The 27,190-nt window shown below is 42.3% G+C and overlaps 1 protein-coding gene across 1 annotated transcript in view; it reads right to left on the bottom strand.

Annotated features, from left to right (window-relative positions):
• Positions 1-25,776, bottom strand: part of LAPTM4B (lysosomal protein transmembrane 4 beta) — a 233,980-nt gene extending 208,204 nt beyond the window's left edge. The window contains exon 1 of the mRNA XM_077493076.1: positions 25,467-25,776. Within this exon, the coding sequence (XP_077349202.1) occupies positions 25,467-25,565 (99 nt within the window). The 5' untranslated portion in view covers positions 25,566-25,776. The remainder of the gene's footprint in view (positions 1-25,466) is intronic.
• Positions 25,777-27,190: the final 1,414 nt, after the last annotated feature.

Below are 27,190 nucleotides of genomic sequence, written 5' to 3'. Positions count from 1 at the left end.
CAGAATTGAGCGATTGCGATTTGTGGGGAAATTCGTCATCAAACAATAAATCTAATGACAGCGACAATTCTGCAAATGAGCAAATTTCAGTGTTTTTGGATTTGATTACATTATTGAATAATTTTTATTATTATTTATTATATTATAAACTTTATCATACCTGGGATGTCTGCTAGACTCTGGTTTGAACAGATTTAAGAGAGTTATTCCTAGAGCCGCGTACACACGGGCGGACTGTCTGGCCAACTTAGTCCGTCGAAACACATTTCAGTGGACAGTCCGCTCGTGTGTGGGCTTCAGCGGACTTTTTCAGCGTGCAGTCTGGCGGACTAAGTATTTCGGAATTTCCGTAATATTGTCCGTCGTACTTTGGTTTCAGCGGACAATCCGCTCGTGAGTAGGCTAGTTCGACGGACTAAGTATGGCGCATGCTCAGAAAGGATTTACACGGCGAAAGGTTGCATTGCTGTGTATTGGACTTCCTATTTCTAGTCCCGTCGTACGTGCTGTACACGTCATCGCGCAAACTTTCGACGGACTGTTTGTGCATCCGTGTGTGGTCAAGTCCGTTCATTCGAAAGTAGGACGGACTGTCCGTCGGATTGTCTGACGGACTAAGTTGGCCATACAGTCCGCCCGTGTGTACGCGGCTTAAGAATTACAGGACTACAATATAAAAACGCCAAATTTCCATGCAAAATAATTGTACCACTTTCAGCACCTAAAACCAGAACTAATCATACCGCCAGGGAGGTTAATGAAGAAAAATGTAAAATAATGCATTTGGGTGGCAAAAATATGAATGCAATCTACTCACTAGGTGGATAACCTCTGGGGGAATTTATAATAGAAAAGGACCTGGGGGTCCTAGTAGATGATAGGCTCAGCAATGGCATGCAATGCCAAGCTGCTGCTAACAAAGCAAACACAATATTGGCATGCATTAAAAAGGGGATTAATTCCAAAGATAAAACGATAATTCACCCACTCTACAAGACTCTGGTCTGGCCACACCTGGAGTATGCTGTCCAGTTCTGGACACCAGTCTTCAGGAAGGATATACTGGAAATGGAGCGAGTACAAAGAAGGGCAACAAACTAATAAAGGGTCTTCTCTCTGGAGAAGAGACGCTTGAGAGGGGATATGATTTCAATTTACAAATACCATACTGGTGACCCCACAATAGGGATAAAACTTTTTTGAGGAAGGGAGTTTAATAAGACACGCGGCCATTCACTAAAATTAGAAGAAAAGAGGTTTAACTTTAAACTGCGTAGAGGGTTCTTTACTATAAAAGTGGCAAGGATGTGGAATTCCCTTCTACAGGCAGTGGTTTCAGTGGGGGGGCATTGATAGTTTCAAAAAACTATTAGATAAGCACCTGAACGATCGCAACATACAGAGATAAACAATGTAATACTGACATATAATCACACACATAGGTTGGACTTGATGGACTAGTCGATGTAACTTACATATTTAATATAAAAAGTTGTAGCGGGCGCTCTGGAACACTAAAACAAAATTGATTGGTGATTAAACTACACAATAAACATTTATAAATATAAAGTGCAATGTGCCATATATGAATAAACACAAGTGATAGAAAAATGTGATACTGAATACATACCAGAATAAACGTGCAGGGTAATAAAATGTCCCAATTTAACCACAAAGGGATATCCAAGAATGGGCTACTGTGTTCAGATTCTTCCAAAAAGAAAGCGGAAATTCCTTCATCAACTTGGTAAAAATACACCCAACATGCTCTTATGTAGGATCTGCTTACCAGAAAACATTGACTCCTTTAATTAAAAAGCAAGTCAGAATGATCTTTTGCAAGATAATGTTTGCTGCAATGATGAAGACTTATGGATATGTGAAAAGATAATAATGAACCAAATTGTGTAATCCTGTTTTAAAATATAGATTCAAAAAAATACATGTGGCTATAAAATTTTCCGACAACATGATCCGATCGGACTTTGCCCGATCATTTGTAGAGAATTCCGATCGGACAAAGTGCCACGCATGCTCAGGTCAAATTCCTAAACCAAAGCTATTGGCTACTAGCCTGAACGTAGTCCCGTCGTAATGAAATAACGTCATCACATTACGAACAATCGGATTTTCCGACAACTTTGTCCGACCGTGTGTATGCAACACCAGTTTCGGACAAAATCCGTCGGACAAAATCTGACGGATTTTGTTGTCGGAATGTCCGACCGTGTGTACAAGGGCTAATAAGTGATGTTCAATTGTGCTGTTTACATAGACTTTCTTTAAGTTTGTATTTAATATTACACATGTGCAAGGGGTTAGTTTAGAGAGTGCATGTGATATTTGCAATATTTTGGCTACTTGATGCAGCCTTTGTAACACATACACGCAGGTGATTTTTCACGTTTTTTGATACGGTTGTAGCGCAGCTTATTTATTTTTTCTATCTGTGTATTTTGCCTACATACTTTGTTGTCCCTCTTTCTCTTCTCAGATAACTGGGAGCAATGCACTCATTTGTTTCTTTGGCAATAGTGCAATAGACATGCCCTCGGGTGCTCCAATTGTGCCTGCACATTGACAGCTTTAGGGGGGAAGCTATTGTATACAGTGCTTTGAAAAAGTATTCATACCCCTTGAAATTTTCCACATTTTGTCACGTTACAACCGAAAACATAAATGTATTTTATAGGGATTTTATGTGACAGACCAGTGCAAAGTGGCACATAATTGTGAAGTGTAAAGGAAATGATAAATGGTTTTCAAATTTGTTTAGAAATAAATATCTGAAAAGTGTAGCATGCATTTTATATTCAGCCCCCTTTACTCTGATACCCCTAATTAAAATCGAGTGGAAACAATTGCCTTTAGAAGTCACCTAATTAGTAAATAGAGTCCAAATGTCTGTAATTTAGTGAAAATACAGATGTTCTGTAAAGCCGTCAGAGGTTTGTTAGAGAACCTTAGTGAACAAACAGCCTCATGAAGGCCAAGGAATACACCAAACAGGTCAGGGATAAAGTTTTGGAGAAGTTTAAAGCAGGGTTAAGTTATAACAAAAATATCCCAGGCTTTGAACATCTCACAGAGCTCTGTTCAATCCATCATCTGAAAATGGAAAGAGTATGGTACAACTGCGAAACTACCAAGACATGGCTGTCCACCTAAACTGACAGGCCAGGCAAGAAGAGCATTAATCAGAGAAGCAGCCAAGAGGCCAATGGTAACTCTGGAGGAGCTGCCGAGATCCACAACTCAGGTGGGAGAATCTGTCCACAGGACAACTATTAGTTACGCACTCCACAAATCTGGCCTTTATGGAAGAGTGGAAAGAAGAAAGCCATAAGAAGTCCTGTTTGCAGTTTGTAAGTCACCATGTGGGGGACACAGCAAACATGTGGAAGAGGGCGCTCTGGTCAGATGAGACCAAAAATGAATTTTTTGGCCTAAAAGCAAAACGCTATGTGTGATGGAAAACTAACACTGCACATCACCCTGAACACACCATTTTTATCGTGAAACATGGTGGTGGCAGCATCCTGTTGGGGATGCTTTTCTTTAGCAAGGACAGGGAATTTGGTCAGAGTTGATGGGAAGATGGATGGAGCTGAATACAGGGCAATCTTAGAAGAAAAGCTGTTAGAGTCTGCAAAAGACTTGAGACCGGGGCAGAGGTTTACCTTCCAGCCAGGGAACGACCCTAAATATACAGCCAGAGTTACAATGAATTTGTTTAACTCAAAGAATATTCATGTGTTAGAATGGCCAAGTCCAAGTCCAGACCTAAATCTAATTGAGAATCTGTGGCAAGACTTGAAAATTGCTGTTCACAGATGCTCTCCATCCAATCTGACAGCACCTGATTTATTTTGCAAAGAACAATGAGCAAAAATATCACTCTATAGATGTGAAAAGCTGGTAGAGACACCCCCAAAAAGACTTGCAACTGTAATTGCAGCGAAAGGTCGATCTACAAAGTATTGACTCAGGGGGGTGGAATACAAATGTACGCCACACTTTTTAGATATTTATTTGTAAAAAAAAAATTAAAAACCATTTATCATTTTCCTTCCACTTCACAGTTATGTGCCACTTTGTGTTGGTCTATCACATAAAATCCCAATAAAATACATTTACATTTTTAGTTGTAACATGACAAATGTGGAAATTTTCAAGGGGTATGAATACTTTTTCAAGGCACTGCAATTACCTTATAAAACACAGAGACTTTTTATATGAACAGAAAAAAGTGTCTGTGTAGCAATGTCACCTCTAAGGATTGGCGGCTTTCCCAAGCTGAAAAAAAAGGAAGCATAAACTAAATTACATTTAAAATAACTAAAAATAAATCACCATCCATGAAAGGGCATATCATGATTAAAGTGGCTGTAAACCTCAGACATGAAATATGTAAAGCACATCCATCCATAGTGTGTACTTATTAAAAGCACTAAGCGTCATCTCTGTCTGCTGCCTCGTTCCTCTACTATCAGCATGAGAGACTTCTGACACGTTTTCCTAACACCAAGAGAAAAATGGTGACAGGGGAGGGATCCCCAGCTGATTGACAGCTGCAGCTCTGTTCCTGTGTGATGTGTGTCCCTTCCCTCCAATCAGCTCTCAGATCTCCTCACTGAGCTCTGCAGAGTGTGACTTCAGCTTTCCGCCCCCTTTTTTCTGAACTCTCAGACCAACTTATAAATTCAGCATTTTGAAAGGATGTAGAGAAGAGAAGACTGCAGATAAATGGGTACGACTTATGTAGGAGGATTTGTTTCATCAATGTGTATCACCTGAGGATAGTCCATTCACTGGGTATAGGTGAGGGTTTACAACCACTTTAAAGAAATAGGGTTTGCTCACTTAATCCAGGCTCCCTATGCAGATAAAATCTCCCCCACCACTTGTTTGTATGACACCTGCTGAATGACACTACTAGTAGTTACCAAAAGGGACAGTTCCTATGTTCAATGCAAAGCATCCCTTGTGCTGCTGGTTGCTTTTTTATTTGAAATCCAAAGTCCCCCCCCCCCCCCCAAAATCCCTCCGGCTTTAATGTTATGATGCTGTGTGGGTTAATACAAGCCCTGTGCCTGTCACAAGCACTTGTCAAGAGTGCTATGTCCACCATTTTCACCCTCCCCTCTATTCATATTAGCTATGTACCATGGTTTCCATCAATGAAAAGTGATCTATGAATGGATGGGGTGGACCATTCAGTCATTCTTCTGCCTGTCCTTTGAATGCTGTCTTTGCCCCAGCCAGGGAGATTCACTCTCTACTTTCCCTTTTAATCATTATCATTAAGTGTGAAAGGGAAAGACAATTCCACATGTTGAGTCGTCACCAGAACGGGATACACAGGAAAATCTTCCAATAGGCATAAAAGTTCCAACCAGGGATTCCTTCACTTTGGAAGGATTTCCTCTCACTTCCTGTTTCAGCTATGGGAAATCTCCCCACTGGAACATAGATGGCAAAAAAACCTGACAAAGTTGCTTTCACACTAACAGGAAGTCCAAAAGTCAAGTGCCGCCATTCACACAATCGCCTGGGCTAAGGTGCAGGGTGGTATTGTCCTACCCTACCAAGCCACTACTCATAATATATGTAGGGGTGATAGTCCAGAGTGGAGATACCTCACCATTTAGACATTAATGAAATCAGGACCAGCAGTCATTGACCTAGGCTAGATATTATATAACTACCCCATTTACAGCATTTGGCAGAGAAACTCTTCCAGAACCAACTTATTTTGCTCCTCCCAGCTTTCATGTAGATGAATGATTAGGGCTGCAAAGAAAGCTGATACTGGAAGATGTGAAAAGGTGACGATAAATCATGTCCTTTACTAACTTTATCCTTTCACCATGCCCACCTATCAATATAGCACCATGGTACATTTGATATGGTATATTTTCCTTAGTCCTAGGAAATCTGTTCATACAGTGAAAGGGGTTAGAAGATTGGGAAAACATTTCCTGGTCTTATGAATCTCAATGTATGCCACTTTTCATTTCTGGGCCAACTTTATAATAGAATTTTGATTTTATAAACATTTCATTCATTCTGGCCAGCTGCACACTGAACATCATAAGGAAATATTTATAGATGTTCAAATTCTTAATGAATTAATGTAATTTCTTCATTTATACTTCATATAAACTCCACAGAGAACATTTAATAATTTGGCTCAGTCAACTCTTCCAAATGTAACCTGATGTCTCTCCTCCAGTCCTACAGATGCACAGACAGTCAATTCATGGGGTTGTTTCAAGCTGAAATGGTTGTTTCCAACAATGATTGGCAGTAATCGGCACTACATGGAAGCCATAGAATGGAAAGCGTATTGTGTTTTTAATTGTTTTCCCTACCCAGGTTGTGGTCAATTTTTGTTATTATTGCTGGTGGTATGTGAAACAGGTAATTTTATTGACAGGCAGATGTTTAGAGCCGCGTGCACCAAAAAAAAAAGCACAAATACCAATTCATAAAAACCTACATTGCCTCAAGCTGTTTTTTTCTTGTTTTCTAAAGTTTAAGTAGATCCAATCAATAAATTTTCATATAAGCTTTAACAAGGCCTCCCTAAATGACCAGGACCATCTTTGTGCAGACATCATCCAATGTCAAGAGTACTTTCTAGCCCTAGTTCCTGCACAGTAAGTAGCCTTTCTATTGGCTGTGTGTACCAGTTTCACACACCTAAGCCCTCTTGTTCCACCTTCTAAGCTGGCAATACACTATGCATATTTTGTCCAGTTCCTGATGAACTGATAGAAATGTACTCCATGGGTGGATATGTGGCCCCCATAGTACAAAACAATCTACAACTGAAAAAGCCTGACAGAACATTTTTGGGCGAAAAGCAGCTGCATCAAATCAAATGCAGTCACTGTTCAGGTATTCTGACAGCCGCTGCAGCCGAATCTCAGCATAAAATAGCTGCAGTGAGAGATTTGTCAATCCACACTTTATATTGTGGATGGAGAAATCTGTTAGATTTAGCTGCAGGCTGAAGGAAAACAATCTAACTATGTATGGCCAGCTTTAGTATATGACTTGCCAGAGAGCTCTACTCATATAACAGCAACAGTTAGTGATCATTGGGGGGAAGGGAAGACTGCAAAAAATTCACTTTGGCACATACTTCTTCAATTATTTATATGTCAGGGCTGGGCTCCTGCTATTTACAAGCAGCTCTTCTCTTTCAGTGCACGGAAGCTGCTCAGCTGTTAATTACCAGCCACTTGTTATTTCCACAATGATTCACCTGGTTACTATTACCTACCTCATTAGTCCAGCCTAAGGCCAGCCCCTTTTGGCTCATTTCCTCCTTGGCCGTGTGTGGGCTATGATCTCCAGTGTGTTCCTGTGCATAACTTTGCCTGGCTGACTTCTCTTCCAAAACCTGTCCCTGTTTTTGCTCCTGCTATGCTGACTACTGGCTTCCTGACCCCAGCTCATTTGATTACCTGCTCTGGCATCCAAACCCTGGCTTCTGTTTTTGACTACATTCCTGAACTGTGTTATCTTTTGCTATTTCATTAACCTCCCTGGCGGTATGATTAGTTCTGGTTTTAGGTGCTGAAAGCGGTACAATTATTTTGCATGGAAATTTGGCGTTTTATATTTTAGTCCTGTAATTCTTAGGAATAACTCTCTTAAATCTGTTCAAACCAGAGTCTAGTAGACATCCTGGGTATGATAAAGTTTATAATATAATAAATAATAATAAAAATTATTCAATAATGTAATCAAATCCTAAAACACTGAAAAGGGGACACTTTTTGGTTGCTATGGACAATCTCCAAATTCCAGGCAGAAAAAAATCTGTATTTATAATATAAAAGTGCATGCAGGGCACTGCACAGACCACAAGGGACAAAGGGGTGGGTCATTTTCTTATACAGTACTGTAATCTGTAAGATTACAGTACTGTGTGTGTTTTGTGTGGTTTTACTTTTTTTAATTTGGCGCCGTAACGTCTCAGGGAACTGAGCTCGGCGGCATTCGGGCACTGTGTGAATCGAGCGGAGGACAGCTCGATCACACAGCGCGGAGGTCATCACTGCATCCAGGGGACAAGGTAAGTAACTTCTCCCTGTGTCCTCCCTGTATCCAGCGATGCGATCCCCAGTCTGGCTCGGGGTTACCGCTCGTGGAACTAAAATCCCAACCCGAGCCAGACTCTGGATCACCACTAGGGAGGTTAAAGGTGTGATTTTTTATTTTTATTTTTTAAATTGAAAAAAACAATTTTATTGGAAAGTATATGCATGGTACATAAATCAATGTAAGACAACATGGCCAGAGCAGTAGTACCTACATAAACACATTGAAATATCTGTGTGACGTAAGGCGAAATACCCACCAGTGGCGGAACCAGTACATAATTAAGAAAAGGAGAGAGGGAAAAAAAAGAAGGGGGGAGGGATAAGCATATCAAGTACACTTTCACCATCCACCAACCATCTGCCCCAGACCTTCTCATACTTAAGCGGGCACCCTCTATGTACAGCGATCAATTTCTTATATGTAAGAGTATCATTAATATTTTTTTTCCAGCACTGAATTGTAGGGGGCAGGGCCTGCATCCAATTATGGGCCACGACTCTTCTCGCCAAGAATAGCGTCTCATGTAAAAAGGTACGGAGGGGTTTCTCAGCGTCTCAGTCTTGCAGTAGATGGAGCAGGCACATCTTTGGGTCTAGAGTAGCAGGAGAGCCCGTCTGGTCATGCAGGAAGCGTATCACCTGTATCCAGTATGCTTGAATAGTTAGACAGGACCATATGAGGTGATAGAAGGAGCCTGGGGTGTCAGGGTCAGATAAGTCTTATGTATAATATACAACTGCGTAGGAGAAACTCTTTTCACGTCCTCCAAAATTTCAACCCAATCCTCATCCTCAATTACTCCAACATGGATGGCGGAGAATAGGGTGGAAATTAGTTTGGCTGGTTCAGTACCTGTTACTGTGTCTATAATAGAGGAGACTACCAGTGATGGGTTGAGACCAGTAAACTGGGTTTGTATAGCTGTGCGGAGTTGTAAATACCTAAAGAGTAGGTAATTGGGGAGGGAAAATTCGTCCTTTAGTGTTTGGAATGTTTTAAGTCCCTTAGTGGTCATGATCTGGTGTATGTACAAGATCCCATGGCGTATCCATGCCACCGGGTCTGGAATGGACAATTCAGGTAGGCGTATGTTGAAACAGAGAGGGTGTGAGAGTGGACCTGTGGGGTCCTGAGTTTTTGTAGTACCGTTTGCCAAACCCTCTGGTGGTGTGTCAGCATATCTGCTTTGTGTTGGGAGGAACGTCTTGTCAATGGGGTTCTGAGGACTGACTGAAGTGGGGTATGGGCTGGGTCGTCAGGGTGCTCACAGAGTAGTAACGGGTATCTTGGCAGTTCGTTTTTGTCAAAATGATAGAAATGTGACAATTGGAAGTTAAGATAATAGTTCTGAAAATCTGGAAGAGCAGCTCCTCACATTGTCACTGGGTTCTTCAGGATTCTCGAAGACAATTTGTGGCTGCTGTGACCCCATATAAACAAATTCAGAATAGATTCAATTATTTTGAGGGGAGCATGCCAAACTAAATATATCTTTGGGAGGAGTATCATTTTGACTAAACTAATGCGTCCCATAACACCCAGAGGTAGTCTGGCCCAAGTCTTGATTTTGATCAGGGTATATAGAGTTTCGTAAAGGTGTGATTTTAACTGCATGTTCTATCTCCGTCTGGTTTTTGAATCCTGACATTAAAGGATATCTAAAATTTTAATTTTAACCTTTTTGTTTTGTATAAAGTATCAAATGTTTTAAACTCCAGTCAAGTTTTTTTTCATTTGCTGTCAGTTTCCTGCTGGGGAGATTTTCTTTCACTTCCTGTCTGGTAGAGCATGACAATGTAACTTGTACCAGGAAGTGAAATGAAATTTTTCCAACATACAGAAAACCAGTCAAGTGTGGAAGATTTTCTCTACTCCTGTTTTAGGGACAGCTCAATATTTTGGATTCTCCCTCACTGTAATGCTGGTTGTAATGGTCATCAGGATGACTAAAGGAAGTGAATCTCCCCAGCAGGATGACAAACAGCAATAGAATTCTCATAAGGGCTCTAACCCCTCCCCTAAAGCTAAACCCCAGACTGATATGAAAGATCAATATGGTTTTGTAATTATTAAATGGGAACTTCAGTCTGTTTCTCAAGTGTCTCTACCTCCCCTGGCACCCCATGTGCAGATGTACCAACAGGCCCAGCCTTTGGGCCCTAGAAGAGCCTGTCTGAACATATGTCTAGGCAGCACAAATAATATAAAAAATGTAAAATAAAAGCTAAAAGGGGGAGGAGGCAGGGCAGCATAACATGACCTTTAGGCCGCGTACACACGGGCGGATTGTCTGTCCAACTTAGTCCGCTGAACCGTGTTTCAGCGGACAATCCGCTCGTGTGTGGGCTTCAGCGGACTTTTTCAGCGGACTGTCTGACGAACAAAGTCTTACGGAATTTCCGAAATTTTGTCCGTTCAAACTTGGTTTTGTCCGTCCAAACTTGGTTTCAGCGGACAGTCCGCTCGTGTGTAGGCAAGTTGGACGAACTAAGTATGGCGCATGCTCAGAAAGGATTTACACGGCCGAAGGTTGCATTGCAGTGTATAGGACGTAGTTTTTCTAGTCCCGTCGTACGTGCTGTACACGTCATCGCGCAAGCTTTCAGCGGACTGTCTGCTCATCGTGTGTGGTCAAGTCAGTTCATGCAAATTTTGAACGGACTGTCTGTCGGATTGTCTGACGAACTTAGTTGGGCAGTCAATCCGCCCGTGTGTACGCGGCCTAAGGGTGAAGATCCACTTTAATACATCATTAAATGTATTTTTAAAAGCAAGCAGTATAAGGCCCTTAATATGACCCAATATCAGCCTTCTGCAGTCTGTCTACAGCAGAACTTAGAGTACAAGCGGAAGAAGCAGTATAAAGGAGCCAACCAGTTTGTGTACTAACAAGCAGCATGCTGATAGAAAGAGGAAGCTGAGTGACAGAGAGATGACCTCCTCTTTTCACTGTCCAATCACAGGCTGGGGTGCAAGACAACCCAGGCTTAGAGAAAGTGCGTAAATAATGTTGACCATCAGACTGTGGACAAAACAAAGTACTGCAGGAAATATTTCTAGACTGAACCATAATATTTCAGTAAAAGCTGGTTATTGTTATTTTAAATGTAATAAACTATTCTTTAAAATCTTGTTATTTTTGAAGTTCTGCTTAGTATTGTGCAGTATGTAAAGTCGGCCATACATGGATCGAAATTCGGCAGGATCAGTAGGGACCGGCCAAACTGCAATCCTTGCAAGTGTAGTGCCCCAGTAAGCTACTACTGTTAAATTTTGTTTTTGTCCTCCCTGTAGCCAGGGAGAGCAACAATCAATTAGTAGTATCTGTCCTGGGTTCTGCTGTTGCAGGCTCAGCTACTTTTCCCTGCATCACACTGAGTTATGGGCAACACAGACCCTGTTCTGCATATCAATGCCTCTTCAGCCAATCCCTGGTCAGGTAAGTGAGTGACCAGCAGGGGTCTGAAATGGGTATAAACAGGCTGGGACCCTGCACAGAAGTCTTTTGTTCCTTGGGGTGTAAGACCTAGCCTGAGAGACTACCTGCAGCTGCAAGAATCATTTTTAGGGTCCGAGCTTCTGCTTTGGCTTGGGGACCTCTGGCCAAGCCTCCTGAAAGCTCATGATGCAGAACACAGGCATTTAAAGTTCAGAAACCGATTTACACTGCATGCGCCAACACAGTATTCAGTTATATTATGTACAGTTAGGAAATAATCCAGGCTTTTCTTCAAGCAATCTACTGAGCTAGCCAGAACCACCTCTGGAGGGAGTCTATTCCACATTTTTACAGCTCTTACTGTGAAGAAACCTTTCCGTATTTGGAGATGAAATCTTTTTTCCTCTAAGCGTAAAGAGTGCCCCCATGTCCTCTGTGATGACCTTAAAGTGAATAACTCAACACCAAGTTCACTATATGGACCCATTATATATTTGAACATGTTGATCAAATCCCCCTTAATCTCCTCTTATCAAGAGTGATTAAATTCAGTTCCTCTAATCTTTTCTCATAGCTGAGCTCCTCCATGCCTCTTATCAGTTTTGTTGCCCTTCTCTGCACTTTCTCCAGTTCCCTAGTATCCTTTTTGAGAACTGGTGCCCAGAACTGAACTGCATATTCCAGATGAGGTCTTACTAATGATTTGAACAGGGGCAAAATTATATCTCTCTCAGGAGTCATACCTCTCATAATACAAGAAAGGACTTTGCTCGCTTTGGAAACCGCAGCTTGGCATTGCATGCTATTATTGACAATTTGTGCTACAGCGCAGCTAAACCGGGGTAGTATGAAAGGGGCCTTAGTGTCCTCTAATACAGTTTGTTTAAGTACAGTATATTGTAGTATGCCAAGGCTCACCCTCACCCTATCCCAGTTCTCTAATAAAATAAAAACCACAAAAAAAGACACGTGCAGCCTGTTCTCTGACTTGAGCAGCTGTGAACTACTGTGTGCCTGGCTGCTGTGTACCTATCAGGGAATAGAACCTGGAACTAAACAGCCAGACCAGTCCTGGGTCTGCGCTAAATATGGGCAAGCTGGTTGTACAGAAGTCTACCCCCGGCAGCACTGATCAGTATATTCTGATAGCGGGGACGTCTCCCAGCTGTCAGCATACTGCTCAGTGGGGAGGTGTCCTCCATCCACATTTAGTTTGTGGATAGGAGAAATTGAGTCATTTTTTCCATTCAACCTGTTATTTGAACAAAATAAAAAAATGACTCATCTATGGGCTGCTTCAGAACTGCATTGTTTGTATGCTTCAAATGCAATAACCTTCCCTTGTACCTGTCGCTGCCTGCTATGCAGAGACTGAGCATTGTTCTACAGTATATCGGGGTAAAGCCAAGCAAGCTGTTTATTTCTACTGATGTCATCTGGAGTTGAAGGGTGAAACATCCACATTGGATTTACCCCTCCCATGGCAGCTAAGACCTTTTGGCAAGTGTATGTAAACAATGCACATCTGTCATTGTCTGCCTCTAGCACTCCAACATGCCTATCAGAGTACACAAGTAGCAGACACTCAAGCTGTTGCTAGGAGGGGGGATGCCAAGAATCCATACATATTAAAATAGATCAGATCTCTTGCTTTTGTCTTTCTTTTGTATTTAAAATGGACGTTTGCCAAGAAAAATAAAAATAAAAAATTTCTACTGATAATGAGCAACTACATTATTGTGAAAGGGGGTTTTCTACTCAGTGATCATATTGTTAGGTAAACCTGCTTGTCGGTTCAAAAAGAAAAGAAAAGAATCACAAGGCTACAATACTTTATACAGTGGGGAAAATAATTATTTGATCCCCTGCAGATTTTGTAAGTTTGCCCACTTACAAAGAAACAAAGGGGGTTATTTACTAAAGGAAAATCCACTTTACACTACAAGTGCACTTGTGAGTAAAGTCGCTGTAGATCCGAGGGGGAAATGCAATGAAAATAAAAAACAGTATTTTAGCTTGCACATGATTGGATGATAAAATCAGCAGCACTTCTACTCATTTTAGATCTACCCCTTAGATTTATAGCGACTGCACTTTCAAGTGCACTTGCAGTGCAAAGTGGATTTGCCTTTGTAAATAACCCCCAAAGGGTTTATACATTTTTATCATAGATGTTAAATGATAGAGACAGAATATCAACCACAAATCTAGAAAAAAACACAATACAAATGTTATGAATTGAGTTGGAGTTCACTGAGTAAAATAAGCATTTGATCCCCAAGCAAAACACGATTTAGTACTTGGTGGAGAAATCCTTGTTGGCAAGCACAGAGGTAAGACATTTCTTGTAGTTGGTTGCCAGGCTTGCACACATCTGAGGAGGGATTTTCATCCACACTTCTTTACAGATCTCTAAATCCATAATGTTTCTTGGCAACTCGAAGTTTCAGCTCCCTCCATGCATTTTCTAAAGGATTAAGGCCTGGAGACTGGCTAGGCCACTCCATGACCTTAATGTGCTTCTTCTTGAACCACTCCTATGTTGCCTTGGCAGAATGTTTTGGGTCATTGTCATGCTGAAAGATCTATCCATGACCCATCCCCAGTGTGAGAGAAGAAGGTTCTCTTCCAAGATTTTACAATACATGACCTCATCTATTGGCCCCTCAATGCGACAAAGTCTGTCTGTACCTTTAGCAGAGAAACAGCCCCAAAGCATAATGTTTCCACCTCCATGCTTGACTGTAGGGATGGTGTTCTTAGGGTCATAGTCAGCTTTTTTCTTCCTCCAAACACGGCGAGTCCCCCTCCTCAAGAAGGTACCACCATGCCAATGAACATCTAAATTATTCAGAGAAGGATTTGGAGAAAGTGATGTGGTCAGATGAGACCAAAATGGAGCTTGCCATTAACTTGACTCACCGTGTTTGGAGGAAGAAAAATGCTGACTATGACCCTAAAAACACAATCCCTACAGTCAAGCAGGAAGGTGGAAACTATGCTTTGGGGCTGTTTCTCTGCTAAAGGCCCAGACCGACTTTGCTGCATTCAGGAGTCACGGGACAGAGCCATGTATTGTAAAATCTTGGATGAGAACCTACTTCCCTCATCCAGAACACTGAAGATGGGTCATAGATGGCTCTAGCCAATCTCCAGACCTTAATCCTATAGAAAATTTATGGAGGGAGCTGAAATTTCGAGTTGCCAAGAGACAGCCAAAAAACCTTAAGGATATAGAGAAGATCTGTAAAGAAGAGCAGACCAGACTGCCTCCTGAGATGTGTGCAAACCTGGTAACCAACTACAAGAAATGCCTTACCTTTGTGCTTGCCAACAAGAGTTTCTCCACCAAGTACTAAGTCATGTTTTGCTTGGGAATCAAATACTTATTTTATTTACTGAACTGCAATTCAATTTATAACATTTGTATCATGTGTTATTTTTGGATTTTTGGTTGATATTCTGTCTCTATCATTTAAAATACACTTGTGATAAAAATGATAGACCCTTCATTTCTTTCTAAGTGGCAAACTACAAAAATCTGCAAGGGATCAAATTAATTATCCTTCTGACCTATATAAAGCAGGAATATATGGTGAATAGGTTTATTTTTTTAGAACAGTGAAGATGTATGATTTGTGTGATTTGAAGGCTAAATTAAACATGGCTTACAGGTACGACAATAAAGTAAATGAACATTTTACAAATTCATACAAGTTTTTTTTATATTATTGGGGCATCTTGACTGTATAAGTTATTTTCCAGAAAAGGTGAACTTAGCCTTTAACCACTAGAGATCCGTGCTATAGCCAAATGACGGCTACAGCGTGGACCTCCTTTGCCGGGACCACGCCTATTGACATCGTCCCGTGCACGAGCGGCCTGCGCGCCCCCTGAGGAGCGCGCGCGGCGCGCTCTGTGATCGGCGAGTCTATGAGACTCGCCTGATCACGGATCCGAGCAAGGGGTCGATCCCGACCCCTTACCACGTGATCGGCTGTCAGCCAATGACAGCTGATCATGTGATACAACGGAGCCGGTAATCGGCTATTTTTCCTCCTTGCGCTGACAGCGCGAGGAGAAAAAAAAGAGCCAATCACAGGCGGCCATGATCGGGACATCAGTCCCGATCACGGCCAGCTTACCAGTGCCCACCTGCCCCCTGCCAGTGTCACCTCAGGAATAAATAAGTGCCCCCCGTCAGTGCCACCCATCAGTGCCCATAGTGCCACCCAGCAGTGCCCACAGTGCCAAACATCAGCGCCCACAGTGCCCCACATCAGTGCCCACAATCTGCCTCAACAACGGTGCTGCACCCCAGTGCCACATATCCGTGCCCATCAGTGTCATCTACCAGTGCCCATCAGTGCCCATCAGTGCCACCTATCAGTGCCACCTATCAGAGCCACCTATCAGTGCCCATCAGTCCCATCTATCAGTGGTACCTATCAGTGCCCCTTAGTGCCACCCATCCGTGCCACCCATCCGTGCCACCCATCCGTGCCATCTTATCTGTGCCCATCTTTGCCCATCAGTGTCGCCTTATTTGTGCCCATCAGTACTGCCTTATCTGTGCCTATCGGTGCCACCTTATCTGTACCTATTAGTGCCGCCTTAACTATGCCTATCAGTGCCCACCAGTGCAGCCTATCAGTGCCCACCAGTGCAGCCTATCAGTGCCGCCTCATCAGCGCACTTCAATGAAGGAGAAAAATGACCTGTTTGCAAAATTTTATAACAAACTATTAAACATATGCATTTTTTTTGTTTGTTTAGCAAAAAATAAAACTCCCAGCTGTAATTAAATACCACCAAAAGAAAGTTCTATTTGTGGGAAAAAAATGATAAAAATGTCATTTGGGTACAGTGTTGTATGGGCGTGCAATTGTCATTCAAAGTGCATCAGCGCTGAAAGCTGAAAATTGGTCTGGGCAGGAGGGGGGTTTAAGTGCCCAGTAAGCAAGTGGTTAAGCAACATCAGAATCATTGTTGGCACCAAATGTGGTGGTTGTAAAAAACGCTGACTGCTTAGGGTTTGCATTTGTAACAATCTCTGGAGATTATAAACAATGGCATAAAAAATGGAGAGCAGCAGTTCTGCACAAGAATAAAACACCTTGAACTGCTTGCATAAAGGAATGTGACCTAAATTAGTATTTAGTTGAAAGAGAAAGTGTAGGAAATTCGATAAATTCAATGACTGAAATATTACAGTGCCTTGAAAAAGTATTCATATCCCTTGAAATTTTCCACATTTTGCCCCATGTTACAACCAAAAACGTAAATGTATTTTATTGGGATTTTATGTGATAGATCAACACAAAGTGGCACATAATTGTGAAGTGAAAGGAAATGATAAATGGTTTTCAATTTTTTTTACAAATATGTGAAAAGTGTGGCATTCATTTGTATTCAGCCCCCTTTACTCTGATACCCCTAAATAAAATCTAGTGGAACCAATTGCCTTCAGAAGTCACCTAATTAGTAAATAGAGTCCACCTGTGTGTAATTTAATCTCAGTATAAATACAGCTGTTCTGTGGACCCCTCAGAGGTTTGTTAGAGAACTTTAGTGAATAAACAGCATCATGAAGGCCAAGGAACACACCAGACAGGTCAGGGATAAAGTTGTGGGGAAGTTGTGGAGCAGGGTTAGGTTATAAAAAAATATCCCAAGCTTTGAACATCTCACGGTGCACTGTTCAATCTATCATCCAAAAATGGAAAGAGTATGGCACAACTGCAAACCCACCAAGACAGGGCCATCCACCTAAACTGACAGGCCAGGAAAGGAGAGACTTAATCAGAGAAGCAGCCAAGAGGTCCATGGTAACTTTGGAGGAGCTGCAGAGATCCACAGCTCAGGTGAGAGATTATGTCCACAGGACAACTATTGAACTTTTTTGGCCTAAAAGCAAAATGCTATGTGTGGCTGAAAACAAACACAGCACATCACCCTGAACACACCATTCCCACTGTGAAACATGGTGGTGGCAGCATCATGTTGTGGGGATGCTTTTCTTCAGCAGGGACAGGGAAGCTGGTCAGAGTTGATGGGAAGATGGATGGAGCCAAATACAGGGCAATCTTAGAAGAAAACCTGTTAGAGTCTGCAAAAGACTTGAGACTGGGGCGGAGGTTCACCTCTCAGCAGGACAACGACCCTAAACATACATTAGTTACATAGTATGTGAGGTTGAAAAAAGACACAAGTCCATCAAGTTCAACCTATGTGTGTGATTATAAGTCAGTATTGCATTGTATTGCATTGTATGTTGTGGTCATGCATGTGCTTATCTAATAGTTTTTTTAAACTATCAATGTTCCCCGCTGAGCTACAATGGAATGGTTTCGATTAAAGCATACTCATGTGTTAGAATGGCCCAGTCAAAGTCCAGACCTAAATCCAATTGAGAATCTGTGTCAAGACGCCCTCCATCCAAACTAACAGAGCTTCAGCTATTTTGTAAAAAAAAAAAAAAAAAAAATTGTCAAAAATCTCACTCTCCTAGATGTGCAAAGCTGGTAGAGACATCCCCAAAAAGACTTACAGCTGTAATTTGCAGCAGAGAAAGGTGGTTTTACAAGATATTGATTTAGGGGGGCTGAATACAAATGTACACCACACTTTTCAGATATTCACATACTTTTCAGATATTTATTTGTAAAACAAAATTTAAATCATTTATCATTTTCCTTCCACTTTGTGTTGGTCTATCATATAAAATCCCAATAATATACATTTATATTTTTGGTTGTAACATGACAAAATGTGGAAAATTTTAAGGGGTATGAATAATTTTTCAAGGCGCTGTACATGGGGACTGTCTTACCTGCTAACAAAAAGGTATTACTACTCAATCATTATTCTAATCCAGAAATCTATATCGATTAGTCATACCATTATGAAACTGACAAGTAAAATGAATAATAATTAATTATTTCGAGACAAGGGCACTTGAAAGTGGGTGGGATATATTAGGCATCAAGTGAACATGTTGTCCCTGAACTTGATGTGTTGAAAGTAGAAAAAATGGGCAAGCGTAAGGATTGCCCAATCCTTGTAATGGCCAGACTATTGTTTCAGAGCAACTCCAAAACTACAACTCTTGTGGGATGTTCCAGGTCTGTAGTGGCTAGGACCTACCAATAGTGGTCCAAGGAAGGAAAACTGGAGAACCAGCAATGCACGTGGGGAGCCAAGGCTGGCCTGTGTAGTTTGATCCAATAGAAGAGCTAATGTCGCTCAATTTGCTGAAAGAGTTAATGCTTGTTCTGATAGAAAATGCATTGCAATTTGTTGTGTATGGGGCTGCTTAGTCAGGGGCAGGGTGGTTAAAAGATATTTAAACAATTTTTTTTTTTAATTTTAATAAATTTATTTTACTAAAATGCTTTTGGATTAAATACGTATATAAAGATAGTTTTCTATTTAAGATACATTAATAATTTAGCTTATTCAGCATGAAATGGAGCTTAGTAATGTAGCATGAGGCTGTATATTCTGCAATATTTACAGTTTTGGTAAACTCATCCAATGAATCCAAGCTGGGATAACATGCGCTGCATTGATGCAATTACACAATTTCACAGTAACCATGAGATAAAACAAAGTTCAGGAATATTGCTTTATCCCATTGTTTTGCAAAGCTATGTACAGAGATGACAGTTGCACTTTAAAAATTATGATTTAAATCGAGTGGATTTACATCAAGCCTTTTTACTAGTGATTTAATCATGATTTAAAGTTGATTTCAATTGAGTTGATTTAAACCAAATCCACCCTGGTCAGAGGGCTCATGCTGACCCGTGTCAACAGCTAAAAGCATATACAATGGGCACATGAGCATCATAACTGGACCACAGAGCAATGGAAGAAGGCAGCCTAGTAGGATAATCATGCTTTATTTTACATTATGTGGATGGCTGGGTGCGTGTTATATGGTGGATGAGATGGCACCAGGATGCACTATGAGAAGCCCAGTCCATGGAGGCCCCATCTCACAACTTACAGGACTTAAAGGATCTGCTACTGACGGCTTGGTGCCAGATACCACAGCATACCTTCAGAGGCATGGGCGTAGCATAAGGGGTTGCAAGGGTCACAATCGCAACCCTGCCCCTAGCTCCAGGGGGCCCCTGCAGCCTCCCGATTATCATATCCTGCACAAAATCCATCTTTGCTCTGCCCTAGGGCCCCACAGCCACTCCCCAGTACTGGGTTTCTACTTTGCCTTCCACAGTTCACAGCCCTCTGTTCCCATTGGCTGGGGAGAAGCTGTGAGCTATTTCCTGAATAGAGAGGAGCACGAGATGAGAACAGCCCAGGATGGGGAAGTGTCTGTGCTGTGTGCTGGCAACATGGTATGGTAACCGAGCTCAGTGAGGCAAGAGGAGGAGAGTGCTCTCCTGTATCCACGATGGGACCGATGTCACTGGTGAGGTATGACACTGCTCAGTGTCTCCTAGTCACCAGCTGGGATTCTCTGCCCCCTCCCCCCACCTGGAGATGTCTACTTACCCCACTTCCCTGACAACCGGGGGAAAGACACACACCTCCGGGAGGTGACCTTCCCTCAGCACTGACAGAAAAACCTTCAGAAGTTGCTAAAACGAATCCCTTAACACCTCCCAGTAGGGCCTCTGAAGGGCTGCAAGCTCCAGATTTTGTGTCACATGGCTTTGCCCTCCCAGATATAAGTTGCCCCCCCAAGCCCCCTGACCACCCCTCCACCCTGCATGCTATGCCTGGCTGCTGAGCTCCTTTCCCATTATAGCACTCTATACTGTTCCTTCTCCGCAGGGCTGAAATCACATTCCTTTACAACACAGCCAGGTAGCCATGATCTGCATATGGTGTATCTTCTTAATGCAACTACACTGCCATTCCAACCAGAGAATTTTACAGGTCAGAAGGGCAACATAAGCCAGATACACCCTATAAAGACTGGCAGACTGTGTGTAAAGGAATGTGATTTCAGCCCTGTGTATTGTGGGGGGAGGGGGGGGGCTTTATACAGTGCTGGGATGGGAAAGGAGCTCTGCCAAGTGACCTGCTAGGGGTCCCTGTCCTCTGATTCTCCAGCGGTAATCCCTGTCTTCTGATGTAAAGAGGAACTCTGGGGACTCAAAATTCTTAAGCCACTTTCAGTATCTTGACATGCGGTGGATGGTGGATGTATTTGCACACACGTTGGAAGTAGTGGGGGGGGGGGGGGGCAGGCCAACTTTTGCATCGGAGCCCACAAGCTTCAAGCTACGACTCTAGTGGAGTCCATGCCTTGATGGGTCAGGGAGGTTGTGGCAGCAAAAGGGGGACCTATTCAATATTAGGTGGATAGTTATGTTATGGTAGGTGTTAAGGAGGGACTTTGACCAAGCAATCCAGCTTGGTCAAGGTCTCTCCTTTACTGTGAATATAAAAGACGGACTGAGGTAGTACTTATAAGCACATTTACAGCTAACCTCAACCTTTCAAACTTCACTCTCTCAATCAACATTGACTATTTTTAAACTTTATGTTGTTAATATATAGGAATGTATACCATATTTGCTTGTTTTAAAATTTTCTTTTACATTTAATTCAGTTATTTCCTGGTATCCTAGGCAAATTTTGTTATACATCCCAGGAGTCTTCAGTAGGGAGGAATGGCTTTCTCATCTAAGCACACCCACTCTTTCTTGCATGCCTGAGCTAAGGGCACATGGATTCCAGGAAGTAAATGCTATATTAATCACCTGCCCTTACTCAAGATGGTTGCAGCTAGAAATGTTAGGGGGTCTTTTTAAAATTTATATCTCAACTAAATAAACCATGGAGTTTGCTTTGAATATTAAAAATGAATTAAATAACATTTTTGGTTCGTGGTGCTCAGATGAAGTATAGTTCCACTTTAGTGGTAAGGTCCATATAGTCAGGGTGCTGCTTTACCTGCCTAAAATGCTGTATGAAAGAACCTTTGCTGGGAAAAATAGATAAGATACTTGTCTTTTCCCAACTTCTGTAGTGCAAGGGTTGACGTCATCCCTCTACTGACAAGATGCTGAGTAGCCCAGAAGAGGATCTTCTTCTCACAGGATATGGGCGACTCAACATTCTCTGAGATCTGACCAAAAGGAGGATGACTCACCCTTGCATGGACATCATGGGAGGAAGTCAGGAAGAGGTAAGCATATTATCTATCTTTCACCCCACCAGTATTTTTATACAGTATTTTATAGAGATGAAATGGGGCAACTTGAATAAGCGGCCTTGCCACTGAGTTAGGGTTTTCCTAGTTAATACATGAATGTTAAATAGGATATGTAAATATGCTTTAAACAATGTTGTCATAGGCATATTTCTTGTTTCTTTACATACCACATAAAGCATTGTAGATAATTAGTTGTGGTTATTAACATAATACTGAAGCTTAAAGTGATACTAAAGGTTCGTTTTTTATTTGTTCAAAATAAAAAACATGACATACCTCCACTGTGCAGCTTGTTTTGCACAAAGTGGCCCTGAACATCTTCTTCTGGGGTCCCTCGGCCGCTCTCACGGCTTCTCCCCGCATCAGATAACCCCCTAGGAGTAGCGCTCTCCTGAGGGGATTACCTTGCGGACACGCTCCTGAGTCCAGCATTTGCGTCCATAGACACGAATGCCAGACTCGGCCCTGCCCCCAGCGCCCGCGTCATTGGATATGATTGACAGCAGCGGGAGCCAATGGCTGCTCTGCTATCAATCCATCCAATCAGGACCAGAGACAGTGGCTTTTGCTGATGTGCTTGTCTCTGGGACAAGATAGAGGGGGCCAGGGAAGTAAAACGGGGGCTTGGGGGGGCTGCAGCATTACAGGAGGTTTTTCACCTCAATGCATAGAATGCATTGAGGTGAAAAACTTTGAAGGTTTACAACCCTTTTAAAGCTGAACCCCAAGAAACTTAAACATTTCCCCCTGCAGTAGGGCTGATAGACTGATAGTTTAGGTCTAGAGGGCATGGTAAAGTAGAATTACTTCCATGATTCCTGTCTCCTCCTCATGGCTAGACTGGTCAATGCAGCATCTTCTTCCCCATGTTCCACCATCTAAGGTCCTGATGTCATCCAGAACAATGACAGCACACCACTGGAGCATGGGGGAGCACCGTCTGCCAGGGGAGCAGAGGATGGGGTAAGTAAAAGTGCTTTTTCTTCCCCTGGACTGCAACCCCACTGCAGGGGTGTATTTTCAGGTTTCCTAGAGTTCAGGTTTAAATTAGATGGCAGGGCTACATATCCTATATATCAAAATGGCACCGCCTACATTGTAGTACCTGTTTGGATATAAATGCTGGAGTATTTTCCTGACATTCATTAGAGTGGCTTAGGTAAAGTGGCTTGGGTAAGCTACCAAAACCTTCAAAATTAAAGAACAAGTTCAATTGAATGTGACTACTACTATTAGATATACCAGGGTCTCCAAACTTTTTAAACAAAGGGCCAGTTTACTGTCCTTCAGACGTTGGGGGAGCCAGACTGTGGCCAGTGAAAGTGGAAAATGCCCTGGCATCAATGGGAGTAAAAATGCCCCATCATTGGCGTCAGTGGGGGGAGTAGTTCCTTAATGTTGGTGTCATTGGCAGAAATTAGACCTAACTAGAGTGTCAGTGGGAGGAATAGTGCCCATCATTGGTATCAGTTGGAGGAATAGTGATTTATTTGTAGTGTCATTGGCAGGAATTAGACCTCACTGTTGGCGTCAGTGGGAGGAATAGTGCCCCATCACAGGTGTCATTGGGAGGAATAGTGCCCCATTGCTGGTGTCAGTGGAAGGAATATTGTCCCATCATTGGTGTAAATGGGAGGAATATTACCCCATTGTTGGTATCAGTGGGATAAATAGTGCCCCAATGTTGGTGCCAGTGGGAGGAATAGTGCCCCATTGTTGATGTCAGTGGGAGGAATAGTGCCCCATCATTGGTGTCAGCGGGAAGAATAGTGCCCCATCATTGGTGTCAATCAGAAGAATACTGCCCCAAGGGCTGGATAAAGGCAAGCAAAGGTCCACATCCGGCCCCCATGTTGCAGTTTGGAGACCACTGAACACCTGAATAATTGAGAACCTTCACAGACAACCTAAGGCCGCGTACACACGCGCGGACTGTTCGCCCAACCTTGTCCGCTGAACAGTGTTTGGGCGGACAGTCCGCTCGTGTGTGGGGCTTCAGCGGACAGTTTCAGCGGACAGTTGGCCGAACAAGGTCTTACGGAAATTCCGAAAAACTGTCCGCTGAAACAAGGTTTCAGCGGACTGTTCGCTCGTGTGTAGGCTTGTTCGGCCAACTAAGTCTCGCGCATGCTCAGAAAGGATTTCCACGTCGGAAGGTTGCATTGCAGTGTATAGGATGTCGTATTTTTCATCCCGTCGTACGTGCCGTTCACGTCATCGCGCACGGTTTCAGCAAACTGTTCGTCCGTCGTGTGTGGCCATGTCCGTCCATGCTAAGTTTGAGCGGACTGTTCGCTCAAACTGTTGGACGGACAAAGTTGGGCCAACAGTCCGCGCGTGTGTACGCGGCCTTAGAGTCTTTGTTGTGATCTTTGAGGATGAATTACTTCACCCAGCATGTAGCTAGAGAGGTTAGGAATCGCTGGTTTTAAAACTCTTCTATTGCTTCATTTTAGGATGCCAATTCATCTATGCATGTCTGTATATCTTCTCAATAAATCTTATGGTCAAACAATACAAAGAAGTGAATGGAGCAGTTTCATTCTACTGGTTGTTAAAATATGTAAAAGTCTGGGTACAGGTGAATCTTGAAGATAAATTATAGGACCGCAGAATCTCTGTGATGGGGTGAGGGGTTACATAGTTAGGTTGAAAAAACACATAAGTCTGTCTGATTCAACCAATAGAAATAAATAAATCAACTCCATATATGGAACTCTATGCCCACTAGTGATCCAAAGAAAGGCAAAAAAAAACCCTATGAAGCATGGCCAAATATGCTCCAGCAGGGAAAAAAAATTCTTGTCTTATCCCCTGAATGCAATTCCCTGGATCAACAATCTCCAGTCCTATTACCTATCCAGTTATATTTTGAGTGTTTAGGTAAACGATAGCTCTTGCCTTCTAAACTTGATCTAGAAAAGTTTCAGCTCTTTACATGCTTCAATCTTCTTCATTCTAAGCAGGGGGCTTTCACATAGAGATCTACGGAGGTCACAAGTCATTCCGGCCAGCCGCGGACTGGCATTTAAAAGATAGAAGAGTGCCAAGACACAAAATTTGCACTTGAAGATCCCCCATTCGGGGGCACAGAACGTAAAGAAAATCATATTATTTATCTCCCCCAGATTCAGGGATATTGCGATTCCTGAAGTGTGCTTTATGTCATACATTAAACTGTTAATGGAAGAAGAGATCAATATTAACTTTTGTGCAAAGAAATGCAATATTTTAGAGAAGAAATTAATAACATCCACCATACACACTGGCAAACTAATCCACCATGACCTTAGTTTTGAAAGAGCGTAGCACCAACCCTTACTGTATTAAGTTATTAGGAAGACTTAATATTAAAACCCTAAGAAGCCCATCAGGAATATTCAATTAATACATGGTACAATCCAGCTTAAAAATAGAAGAGAGGAACGCGACAAAACACAGCCAACCGAATACAACATCTAAAAAAAATTAAAATAAAATAGAAAAATATGGACAATTAAAAGAAGGTAATATGGCCACATAACGGAGTACAATTTTATCTCCCCTATGAATAAAATATTGCAGACTTTTTTTTTTCATCAGAGCTGAAATAAGCGACAAACTATAATGCTAAAATGGATTTTCAGAAGCTAGATGCCTAAGTATTACATGTCGTCATGGTGCAAGCTTGTCCAAAATAGCGATGCAGAAAAGAGGTGAATGGTAAAGGATGCTTACCAGGTACCACACGCCAAGGATTATTGTCCCAGTGCGGACATGACAACACAGGCAACAGCTGTTAGAGTAGAATCGAGCCCATGGTGAATACATCTTCATGTCTTGGTAATGATTAGAAATAAACTCTCTCCTTGGAATGGTGGCCTTTAATGCAGCAGATAAGACTTTAGCTGTTCTTACAGCAATGGAGTTTGCTTCAGTGCATGGAAAATATGAGCAGAGCTTCAGCACCACCACAGCAAAGGACAACACAGGCAGGCAGCATCACTGCTCACAACTGCAGATTCTCCTATACAGCACTAAAGACAACCACTGAGCACATAAGAATAGATTAGCTGGAGATAACCAGGATCTACCAAAAAGCTGAGCACCAATACCCTCTAGTGGGAAGGAGGATGCGTTACAATCTACCAAGCTTGTTTCTTTTTATAGTATCTATTTTACGTTCAGTATTATGTGAAAGCGTTATGCTTTAGGGTTCTTGTGGAAAGATCCGTACAGTATATAGTACCTTTTTTTTTTTTTTTTTTTACAGATTTGAATGCAGCAGTAGTGTATATTATAAGCAGATGTGTTGTGCTCAGTAATCTTGCACTGCATTCATCTGCAGAAAACCACAATAGAAAATTCTATGTTCGCAGTCAGTATTGCTGCGTCATTTATGCAAAGAGATACATGTACGTGTGCTTCTTTATGTGTCTTTTGGTGCATTTTTGTAGTGCATTTTGTTTCATGCTTAATGCATTTTGTTGTTTTTTTGTCGGAGGAGACTTATAGGGTAGGGGGCAGGCAGTACCAGGACAGGGTTGGATCCAGAATTATGCCCCCCTAATCCACTATTAATAAATGTCGTAGAATGGGTGTACCATTCTGCTTCCTTTTTTGCCCCTTTGCTTCACTGAGCCCAGGGCAACTGTCCCTCCTGCCCACCCCTTGTCCTGGAAGCAGGCGGGTGGCACATCCTCCATGTTTCCCTCCTCATTGGGTGCCAAATGTGGGTCACATGAGAGGCCTACCCCGAGGGTGGGTTCTTCTGGGCTCCCTATCTACTTTACTTGAACAGATGACTGAACACTAGTTCACTTTCTTGATGTTAATTTACACCACCATGATCACTGTTTCATTTAGAAGGGACACACAGAGCAAATGTCCTTTGCACCCGTCCAAGGTTTCACTGCTATCTCACTCCAAGTAACGGTATGTAGTACCACCATGTACCTAGCTCAGACTCCATGTGTTCAGTTCATTAACTCTTCCTTACCTGTGTACAGAATGGAGACCTCTGCAGTGCTGATCTGGTCCTGTTGCTATGGGAGACGGACCTGGTCACAGAGAGAGTTTCGACAACAACTCCTCCTGCAAGAAGCTATCCCACCTGGTACATGTACTGTACACACTTATGACAAGTTGCTAGAGAGACCTTTGCTACCCTTGGCAACCACCTGTGTCTTCACACTCTATTAACTCTTATACTGATGCCTTCATATACCAATGTGCGTGGCTAACCCAAGCTGTATATTATGTGTGCCAGTTATTTGTATTACACCCCATGAGTAACTTCAAACTAGGCAAGGACAAAGTTCCAGAAGTTTTCCTTAAAGTGGTGGCACAGGCTGAAGGTTTTTTGTTAACTTCATGCATTCAATGCATGAAGGTAAAAACCTTCTGTGTGCTGCTTCCACAGTGAACCAAGGATACATGTATGTGCGTGAGGCACTCAGACT

This window comes from Lithobates pipiens, unplaced genomic scaffold (assembly GCF_037356315.1).
Source record: "Lithobates pipiens isolate NorthernLeopardFrog02 unplaced genomic scaffold, aLitPip1_a1.2 Scaffold_19, whole genome shotgun sequence".
NCBI classification, from domain to species: Eukaryota; Metazoa; Chordata; class Amphibia; order Anura; family Ranidae; genus Lithobates; species Lithobates pipiens.
This window is presented reverse-complemented; position numbering and strand designations above follow the sequence as displayed.